The sequence below is a fragment of the Pleuronectes platessa genome, chromosome 21 (assembly GCF_947347685.1).
Source record: "Pleuronectes platessa chromosome 21, fPlePla1.1, whole genome shotgun sequence".
In the NCBI taxonomy this organism is placed as follows: domain Eukaryota; kingdom Metazoa; phylum Chordata; class Actinopteri; order Pleuronectiformes; family Pleuronectidae; genus Pleuronectes; species Pleuronectes platessa.
In genome coordinates this window covers 20,089,574-20,101,122 of record NC_070646.1, presented here as the reverse complement: position 1 = coordinate 20,101,122, position 11,549 = coordinate 20,089,574, and the positions used below count along the sequence as shown (strand labels likewise).

Here is an 11,549-nt window from a genome sequence, read left to right as displayed (position 1 = left end):
CCTTGTCCTTTTTGCACTGTATAGGAGCGGCCCCCATCAAGTTGTTGGAAGTAACTAAGTAACTTTTACTTAAAGTACATTTTAAATGAACAACTTTTTACTTTTACTTGAGTAGATTTTTAGATGGGTACTTTTACTTGTACTTGAGTAAAATTTCATCAAAGTAAAGGTACTTTTACTTGAGTACAATATTTCAGTACTTTTTACACCTCTGATAAATGCAAACCATTTTTACCATTTTATCCAACGATACAGTCCGAACTTGAGGATACGCTGAGATTAAAAGGTAAATCTGACTGGCTACTGGCATGTATGGCAGTACTATGAAAGCCACGTGGGCCACTCATCAGTGGATCGGACATCCTTACCTCTTTGACTTTTTTAACTAAATGCTTTTCCATTTTAGAACATAGAACATAGCACATGGAGAATATCCATTGTATGTTCTAACACACTAATTAATGCCAACCAGTTGATGTTTTGGATGTTGTTGACATGACCACCAGCGGATGTAAGGGGGAATGTCTTCAGTTTTTGAAAGATTGGGGACATCCCAGTTTTCTATATAAATAGGTGATTCAACAACTTCTGCCTCGGCAAACAATGCCGAGGCAGAAGTTATTATTCTGGTAGAATTTGAGCCGTTACGTCACAGCTGTAAAGAGGAACGCCTGCGCCTGGCAAGTGATTCTACACTGCTACCAGAAGAGTTACGAGGGATCTTGTGTAGCAGATCAGCGCTAAATTTAAACCTCAACCAGATGAACGTGGTCGAAGTCAGACATAATGAAATAACACAGGGGGAGTAGAATGAAGGTTATACACCAAGGCCGTAGTCGTGGAGTGAACATTGGGGGACAACTCAGTATTAACAGACATGAATTTTTTTTTTTATTACTGTATTGTACGTCTAATGTGTGCTTGATAATATAAACCTGTTTATTTATATAACTTTATGTATATACAATTACATAAGTATATCAAATTATAAAAAAACACACATATGAATGGCAAGTTCAGCTTCAAAGCCAAGCCAGATTTCCACTCCCATGTTGGGAGTAATTTGTGATTAACTATTTAGATTGAATGACAGCCCCTATACAAATAAATGTAAGCCAAGTCTGTATATCAGATTAGACTTGTTTGGTTATAATCATCAACATTGGTTCCTTGTCTCACTCACCTCCATGTCATCTGCTCTCCCTGAAGCAACCAACTTATGTCCCTTTTCCTCTCTTTACACACTAGAGTGAATATGAATGAAATATAATAATAACAATAAAGTTTATTTATGCGCTTATCAAAAAATCAAACATAAAATAGAGAAAATATTTTTTATAAAATCACAGAAAGAATAAAAACACAATAAAACATGTATGAAATGTAAAATGCAGCATTAATTAAAACATCAAGAAAATCAAAAACAATATCAAAGGTTAAATTTATGGCCTTTCGATAAAAGGGTTTAAAAGAAGACACTGATTTAACAAGGCTGAGCTCCTCAGGTAGGTCGTTCCAGAGTCAAGGAGCCCTGACAGCAAACGCAGGGTCGCCCCTCTACCTCATCTTTGATTCAGGAACAACCAGCAGGTTCCTGCCTGAAGACCTCAGGCTGCGCACAGGCTTGTGAGCGGTTAATAATTCTAAAATGTAGTTCTGGCCAGGCCATGAAGTGCCTTAAAAGTTATCAATAAAATCTTGAAATCAATCGTTAAACAGACAGGCAACTAGTTAAAATAGGAGTGATATGCTCTCTTCTTCCAGATTTAGTTAAAAGCCTAGCAGAAGCATTCTGTACATTTGGAGCCTATTAAGTGTTTTTTGCTTAAAACACCATTACAATAATCAAGCCGTGAAGAAATAAAAGCATGTATGACGATTTCAGACTTTAAAACTCAAGACCGATCTGATCCTGGATATATTCCCGAGATGTCTTAACGAATAATTTAACATGACTCTCAGAGTGTGGGCTGGGAATTCAATATGACAACAAGGTTGGCAACAGATCTAACGTTGTTGGATAGAGGACCCAGAGATGGCTGAATTTAGGAATGTAAGTGTTCTCGGCCAATGATGAGAATTTTTAGCCTGACAATGAATTCGCTGTCGATGTCTTCTATAACAGACTCAAGGGCAGCGTCTACACATCTCAGCTCTCCAGCGGCAGGCATGTTTGTTGAAAACGAATTCAACCCAATCGCTCTTTGATGACGTGGTTGATTACGTTACTGTTGATCATCTGTCCATCATCGTATAAAGCCCGCCCTGACAATTGGATTGGTACGAACAGCTCCTGCTCGCTCATAGTTTCTCTCCAACGGAGCAATGCCAGACCAAACTTCCCGATCTCAAATGTTGAGGGCGGGGCTAAGTTATAATTGAAAGATGGAATAAACCATACTGCTCTCTCACCGGCCTATGGTGGATTTTGTTGTGTGAGTATCCATATTGGCTGTGTGTGGATGGCAGGAAGTAGATTTTTTTAGTTCTGCTCATCATCTGACCAGGTGAGACTTCATAGACATTTTTTGGTTGTGTAATATGAATATGTATTCCTGCAGCTTTTATCACAGAGCAATATTAGGGGAATAATGAAAGGCAATAGATTAATTATTATACATACATTAACCTGGTACAGTCATGTTCCAATTCTTATTCATTGTACTGGCGTGTTTGAGAATAGGTACAATTAGATTTGTAAGTTACAAATGTAACATTCCAGTGAGAGAAGCTCTTTACCCGGGAGTCATTTCAATTTCTTTTGAACTTTTTTTGTAAACTAAAATAAATTAGACATTTGTTCCATATTCATTCTATACTATAGTGTAAGTGGTAATGCCTGTCACATGCCACCAATGTCATCAATAATAAGGCACTTATTTACAGACTAAATTTAACAAGATGACCAGTGTCAATATATAGGAACATCAATGAAATCTATTTCAAATTCGCCCAAACTATGTTTAACGTCTGCTCCTGTGTTGGACTTTGTATTCCAACGAGCCAACATGATGTGTGGGATCCCTTATTGCTGAATCCTTTGGGGTTGATGATTTATCATCCAGCTGTTTACAAATGTTGCATTAAAATCAATACAATTAAGCTGATGCTATTATGCCCTAAAACACGAAATGTGATTTTTGAATATTTACCTGATGCACCACACATCCATATATCGGTGCACATATTTGGTATGGCTCACAGGCAGGTAAGGAGCCCAGGCTGTGTTTTAAGGAATGTTGAATGCAACAAAAATATTATTTCCAACAAAGCTTTAACAGAACCGAAAGCCAACATACCTGTCACTGTATGCAGCTGCAGCGGTACCAGTTGGCTGTGCATACCTATAAGCTGCATATCCTCCCTGAGAAGAGATGGGGGGATTTATTGTCAAATCATATTAGAAACCAAAAATTTAAGCCAAAATTAAGCTGCAATCACAACCGACTATAAGTAAAGCAGTGGGAAAGATACTCAGTTTCACGTTATTTTGATGATTAACCATCATGACTTTAGTATAAATATTTTGGTACATATATTTGGATTTTAACTTACATATAAATCTGCCCCATAGAAGCCATCCTGGTAGACCACACTGTTGATAAAGGATATGAAACATTACTAATGTTTTCATTGAAATAAATTAAATGAAAGGGTCATATGAAGTTTTTTGTTACAAATTTTTTAAATAAAGAGTCACAACTGGATAGTATATGTGTAATTAGGGACAGCTGACTTCAACATGAATCTGTGCAAACTGCACATATAGAAACACATACACCCAAAATGTTCTAGCACATATGCAGCCGGCCTTTCCTCCTGTTATTACTTTTTTTTTGGATTGATCACTGACCCTTGCCTCTCAACTCCAAAATGGTACACTGGGAAATGGGCAAAATTTGCTTATGTCATCTACGTTCAAGTGACTCTGGGAGACTGTAGTATGAAGGAGGTGATATTCAATCTGCTCTTCTCTTAATTCGTTCATGATGAGTTAAAGAAAGTCTTCCATCACGCCACTCCCAGTAGCGGTAGTAGGAGGGCTGAATCTGTTAGAGGCAAATAGGTTGCAGACTACTTCATATTCCTATTTTGTGTTGTGTGTACTATTATCATGCAGACAGATGCAGGGGGTAGAAGGATCGGAACTTGACGTTACCACATTACCGTCATCCACATGCCTTTCCTGCTCCATCATGCTCACCGATGGTTTTATAATGATTTAGCCAACTAAAGGCTGGCGCATGCTTCTGCAACTGCGTCTGCGGCTTTTCACGCAGCTGTGTCGAAGGACAGGTTGTCATTCATGCTTCTCAAACCGTTACGCCTGTTACAAAGCAATTCCCCGCCAGAACACTAGGCGGAGTAACGTTTTTTGTTGAAGACGGTTAGAAACGCCTTCTTTCTTCTTCGTCGACTGTTTATTTACATCGCCACGGCGGCTTCTCATAGTCTTTTTCTGGCGGACAAATCCGCCAGTCAGTGACGGGTTATACAAGTGGACATACTTTCGGATCTCTTCTGCCAAACGCTCTTCTATTTGGTACATATTCGTTCTTCTAAATCTTCCATTGTTTCTGCAGGTATTATGTGGCATGAAACCGGAAATGCGACTCCGGAAAGGATGTCGTTAGAAGACCAGTCACAGCCTTGCGGGGCGCGTAAGGCTCGCAGAGCTTTGCCGTATAGTTAGAAAAATTGGGTGACGCACGTAAGCACTCAAGAAGGGATACATAAGCAAGTAAGGGGCCCGGAAGGGCTCTTGCACTTGCGGTCCCGTGAAAACGCAGAAGCATGCGCCGGCCTTAAGATCACCACTAGCCCCTACTTAAGATCTAAACAAACTTCTGAGTGCATGCCAAAAATACATAATTACACAATGGAGACAACATATGTCACAGCCATGTGATGTAGGGGTTGCACTGGTGGTGGTCAGATGTCCCATGCCACACCTACCTGTATACATGTATGTTATCTCATATGTTCATATATTTCACATAAAAATACTGCACCTTACAGTTGAATCAATATCTAGGAGTACATATAGTTGTTTTTTTATTTCTCAGCTCACCACACAGTTCATAAAAGAGCCATGTTATCTCTGTTAATGCTTAGTCATCGATGTTCTGTCCACGCTGCCAGAGAATTTGGCACAAATTCAGCAGCGATTTCTTTGGCCTGTAAATGTTTCCAGTAGCACACTGATGAAATCCTGAGGCCCATTGTCATACCATTCATTCGTCGCCATTGCCTAATGTTTCAGAATGATAATCCACAGCCCCATGCTGCGAGGATCTGTGCACAATTCCTGAAAGCTTACAACAACCCAGTTCTTACATACTCAGCAGAAATATCCAGCAACTTCCTATAGCTATTGAAGAGGAGTGGACCAATTTTCCACAGGCCACAATCAATAATCAATTATATATGAAGCAGATGTGTTGCACTTCGTGAGACAAATGGTGGGCATGCCAGATACTGACTGGTTTACTGCCCCCCCTAAAAACACAACAAAACAACAACAATACCCTATGTTAAACCATAGTGCCTAATTAAAGTATTTCTTAAAGATAAATCGCACATTATGAAGTGGCCTTGATTGTAATCAGTCCAAGGCACATCTGTGCAATAATCATGCTCTATAATCAGCATCTTCTCATATGTCACACCTGTCAGGTGGATGGATTATCTTGGCAAAGGTGAGGTGCTCACTATCATGGATTTTAACAAAGTTGAGAACAAAATCTGAGAGAAGAAAGCCTTTTCTTTGCACAGAGGAAATCTTACATTCTTTACTTTAATAAATGAAAAAACAGCCATAACAAAAAAATATATATTTTACCAGCATACAGTTAATGAAAAATGACAATCTGAAACATTCTCACATTATTCTTCTCTCAGCTTTTGGCCTTTACTCTCTGTCTTCATCTGCATTTTTCTTCTTTTTCATCTATTCTTATTCTCTATCTCAGTCTTCCCCTTCCTTTTCACAAAGTCTCTCGCCCTCTCGGAAGCAGGCCCATTAGAGTATATAGCAGAACATTCACGGCCGAAAAAAGATTGACACAAAAAAAGAGGCAAATTTGTCGGGAGCAATATCTGTAAGTTTTTATGTTTTCATGTTTTCAGTATTACTATGAATTTGTTTTGTGCAGATGCATAGATAGATAGATGGATGGATGGATGGATGGATGGATGGATACTTTATTAATCCTGAGGGAAATTCAGATCATCCAGTAGCTTGTACATTTAACACATCACTGACATACATAAATCACATACGGAGAGCATCATGTTATAAGTTGTGAAGACATGTCATACAGTTTTGATTGTGTGTGTTTGGATGTGTGTATGTTGTGTGTGTTAGCAGGCACTCACGCTCCATAGGCAGGGATAGGTGGAGTAGGAGGTGCAGCTCGGAATGCATTGTAGACAGCACGACCCCTCCCTCTCAAGTGAGCCCCCCTATAGGCCATGGCTGCTCCTACACTGGGGTAAGGAAAGCCTGTCACTGAGAAAAATACATCAACACACATACACGCACACACACACACACACACACACACACACACACACACACACACACACACACACACACACACACACACACACACACACAAACAGTTGGAAGGACATTATAGCTTTAGACTGTAGTTTATTTATTCTGTGATGAAAACCCAAAACCAACCAAGTATAAAAAGGAAAGGGTTGGGGTTCAGTAATTCAGTAGTTTTCATTAAAACAGATGGATACTGGATTTAAAACTCCTAAACAGGAGGAGCTTAAATTACATCAAAAACAACATCAGCAACATTCCAAATTTCTATACCACCTTTTAAAAACTAGATTGTACACCTGATATGGGCGGCTGTGGCTGAGGGGTAGAGTGGTCGTCCTCCAACCTGAAGGTCGGCAGTTCGATCCCCAGTCTGACCCATTTGCATGCCGAAGTGTCCTTGGGCAAGATGCTGAACCCTGAATGGCCCCCCCGTAGAATAACAAAGTGCTGTGATAGATGCACTGTATGAATGTGTGTGTGAATGGGTGAATGTAAAGCTGTACTGTAAAGTGCTTTGTGTGGTCATCAAGACTAGAAAAGCGCTATATAAAAACCAAAACCATATAACTACAATAAGAACATTTTAATTTTAAGTATAGATCTTAAGTTATCCGAACTTCATGCAAATATTTCCAATAGACCCACCACATTAGATTACTTTGCGCAACCACTTCAAGCCAGATCAAATAACGAAGCATCTTTAACACTTTTGGACAACAATATCACCCCAATTTATTAAGATGATAAGAGAAGTTTATACATTTTCAAACATCCCAATACATATGAACTCTGATCTCATCCTTCTACTCCTCAAAACTAATAAGGACCCTACTCTGTTCACCCTCTGTCACTCATTAATCAGTAACGTTCTATCCATGGGACTGGAGAAAGTAATCATCATCTTAATTCCTATTCAACATAATTAATGTTTGGTTGAGGTGAATGCCACATGTAATTGTTAAACCAGAGACTCTGTTCTGTTTCCAGCATTACACATATTGGCAAGAAAGACATGCTTTTCCCATTTACTGATATGTTCAATATCAATATATTTTGTTGGTTAAATTTGGATCATAAGTAAAGTTGCTTACAGAGCACTTAACATCATGAATTTTGACATTATGAAGTGTGACGTTGAAATAGCAAAACATTCTCTGCTGATTCTGATTAAATATGATGAAATTCTACTCTACAATCAAGGGATAGTTCATCCAAAAATTAAAATTGCACTCATTATCTACTCACCATGACCATAAATGCGACTATTATTTCCTGCAAGACTACTTGATATTCAATATGTTTACTCAGTTACTCTACCATTATAGACAGTGTTGCCACAGTTACTTTGAAAAAGTAACTTAGTTACTTTACAGATTGCTTGATTTTAAAAGTAACTTAGTTACTTTACAGATTACTTCATTTTAAAAGTAACTAAGTTAGATTACAAGTTACTTTATTAGTTATATTCAGCAGCTGCCGACAACACCCCCGCAGCATCAACATAAAAATGACAACCGGTTTGGCAAATTAACACTCACTTTATTAGAAGCCGCCGGAGGGGTCCCCCGCACGAACGGGAGGGTTCCCCCAGAGACGCGGTAGCTGAGGTGATCCGCGAGAAGGGCCCGACACGCGTCTAGAGTCGCTGCCGCCGACCGCCGTACCCTGTCCCCTCCAACGGCCCGCTTTCCGCACCGCAGACGGACACCGCCCCGCGGACGAGGACCCCCCCCCCAAAAAAAAAAACGTCGAGGAGGGCCACACACCGAGCCTCCAGCGGAGCCGCTACCGATGTTCGGCCGATACATCGGTGCAACACTAGATATTCCCACGACACACCTGACGATCTATCACGGCACAATATTTTGCCGCGGCATGCTGGTTGAAAATCAGTGATGCCGGTAACGCGTTACTAAGTAACGCGCTACCGGCATCCCTGATTATAGACAATATCTCCTTAGTTCATTTACTTTCTATTATGTTACAAGCAGTTTATCTAATGGATGTTGTTAATACTCTTTCTAATACTATTTCACTTCTGTCCATCCTGGGAGAGGGATCTCTCACATGTGGCTCTCTCTGAGGTTTCTACATTCTTTTTACCCGGTTTATAGGTTTTTGGGTAGTTTTTCCTAACTCTAGTTGAGGGTTAAGGACAGAGGTTGTCGCACCCTGTTAAAGCCCGATGAGACAAATTGTGATTCATGAATATGGGCTATACAAATAGAATTTGATTTAGCCACCACCACCAGTGGCTAGACACCAGGGGGAATTCCTGTACTACATTCTTTTTCACCCCCATCTATTCCCGATGGCATCAACATAGGGGTCTAAAAAGCCAAAAGACTATTACATTAACATCACTTTCTGTGCGCATGTCAATAAATACTGTTAAAACCTTGAAGCGAAGTTGCTCCTCATTGACATAGCTTTTTTTTTGTCCTGAGGACAACTTAAGGGGCTTTACACTACAGTTTATATTCACCCACACATTCATACACTGCATCTATGTGTAGCTCTGTCTTCTTTTTTTCTTCTGAGTTTTGAATGTGACACTTTATTAATTACAATCAATATGCACTTTACATTGTTATTTCCTCTTATTATCCTGCTTGAAAGCAATGCATTCGTTATTTATATATATATACATATCTATATATCTATATCTATATATATGTTTTATTCTATTTATGAAATGGTGATAACAGAAATACTACTACGATGGCGCCGCGAATGGCTGCCACGGTGTTGCGCTCTCTCGTGTTTTACGTGTTTTAGTACACTCCCTCTACGATTACTTTTTCTAGAGAAGTACTCATGAATGTCCGACGTTCCATGCCGAGGACCCTTTCACCGGACTTTGCAGACCCAGACACTTTTTTGGAGATTTTGGTCGGAGGAGCCGCAGCTCTCTGTGGAGCTTGGAGGAGACGCAGGCGAGGGGAACGCGCTGGAGCGCTGGTCAGACTGCGAGGGCGGGGGTTCTGAACTCCGCTCCTGGCGTTACACCTGGCAAACGTCCGCTCTCTGCCCAACAAAATGGATGAACTGCTGCTCCTAAAGAAGATAAACAGGGATTTATCCGGATCTTCTGCCCTGTGCTTCACTGAAACCTGGCTTGGTGAGTGCATCCCTGACAGCATCCTTCATCTGCCGGGCTTCCAACTCCACTGCGCGGACCGTGTTACGGAACTAACGGGGAAAACAAGGGGAGGAGGAATTTGCTTTTACATCAACAAAAGTTGGTGTACGGATGCCACAGTGCTATGGAAAATATGCATTCCTCAGCTAGAATCCATTTCCATAAACTGCAAACCATTTTACTCACCGCGGGAGTTCTCCTCCTTTATTCTGGTCGGTGTGTACATACCACCTCAAGCCTGCGTGAGCGAGGCACAACGGCACCTGGCTGACCAGATAACCAGCACGGAGCGAAAACACCCGGACTCTATTCTGATTATTCTTGGGGATTTCAACCAAGCAAATCTCAGTCGCGAACTGCCAAAATACAGGCAGCACATTAAGTGTCCCACCGGTAAAAAAAAACACACTGGACCATTGCTGCACAATCCTGAAGAATGCATATCGCTCTGTTCCCCGTGCAGCTTTGGGACTCTCTGATCACTGCCTGCTTCATCTCCTTTGTTGGGATATGGTTTTGGTGCAAACCACAGGCCTCCTTTCAGTCGAACTTGAAACAAACATGCCGCATGTGCTGGAGTGGACTCAATCCCCCAAGATGCCACAGGTTTCATTGATCTTAGAAAGTCAAGCAACTCAGTCTCCCAGAGGATGTAACAGGATGCTGCACGTCCTGGGGTCTGGACAATGTCACACAAAGGTGTCAAGAACCACCAGGGTCAACTCCTATTGGTCACTCTGGTCCAAGACCTGTGAGGTCACCGGGGCCAATATAAGGAGAGGTCTCCCCAAAATCTTTCTCTCTTCTCTCATCCCTCCAAGGACGGAAGGCTGCTACAGCCTCTCTCTCCACAATCCTTCGATGGCCAGCAGGCTGTCCAGCCTTTATTCTCCTACATTGCCAAGGGGGGGGCCTGGCTGATCCAGCTTCTTCTCTATCCAACCCACAACCAGAGGTCAGAGTTGCAGCTCCCAGCTCATCCTCAAGGAAATCTCCTCGCCCTTCAAGCTCTACAAAACTCCTCGTAGCGACGCGATGTCCTGCAGAAAAACTTCAACCAGCATCTGAACACACGGCTCGACAGAATTGCGAATGCAGAACTCTACGACCACAAAGCCAGGAGATGTCACAGAACTGCAAACTGAACAGCAACTTCTTTTCCTCTTTCCCCTCGGACTGGTAACATAATCTGGGCTTAATAATTATACATGTTAAGCAAGACTGTTTACTCAATTCTGTGTGTTTACAAATTTGATATATGCTGTGACATTGTAGGTATAAGTTAAATGAAGGTTAATGCTAATTAGCCTCGCCACAGGCTTTGTCCCTGACTCTATCATTATCTGATTAACATCCACACAGACACGCATAGCATCTCACCTAGTTAAACCTTCCCCCTCAGCCGTAAAGCAACAGCCGTAAAGCAACCTCAGAAGAAGGGGGGGGGGGGGGGGGGGCTCTTATCTTAGGGACCATTTTTTTTAGCATGCTAATTTACATTCACACACACACACCTCCTTGTTAGATGGTTTGATTGTTTAGTAATTTGTGTTTTTATACTTTATTATGTTCATAATAAATGTTCTGTCATTAATATTGCATAAGTTAATTTTGCCAACCGTTACACTGTTAAGAACTCCATAACCTTCATTGTTCATTATATAATCTTTAATGGTAAAATATTGAGATTTCTAATTGAACTAGATCTAAATGAGACTGATCTTAATCAATAAATTGGCTATCTTTTCCCTTCTATGAAGGGTGGTGCCCCGCGAGAACTTTAACCAATTAAAGCTATGATTTAATATTAATATTTTAAATATTAATGTTTTATATTTAATTTTGATA

The 11,549-nt window shown here is 40.8% G+C and overlaps 1 protein-coding gene and 1 long non-coding RNA gene across 8 annotated transcripts in view; one reads left to right on the top strand and one right to left on the bottom strand.

The window, feature by feature from the left end:
• The window catches only part of LOC128426454 (RNA binding protein fox-1 homolog 3), a 240,144-nt gene that overhangs the window by 12,233 nt on the left and 216,362 nt on the right, over window positions 1-11,549 (bottom strand). For all 4 annotated transcript variants that reach the window (XM_053413331.1, XM_053413332.1, XM_053413333.1 and 1 more), the window contains 3 exons: window positions 6,379-6,511; window positions 3,556-3,595; window positions 3,300-3,364 (listed from right to left, as the gene is read on the bottom strand). In XM_053413331.1, coding sequence (XP_053269306.1) covers window positions 3,300-3,364; window positions 3,556-3,595; window positions 6,379-6,511 — 238 coding nt within the window. The remainder of the gene's footprint in view (window positions 1-3,299; window positions 3,365-3,555; window positions 3,596-6,378; window positions 6,512-11,549) is intronic.
• The window catches only part of LOC128426457 (uncharacterized), a 52,890-nt gene that overhangs the window by 16,114 nt on the left and 25,227 nt on the right, over window positions 1-11,549 (top strand). The window lies entirely within an intron of this gene.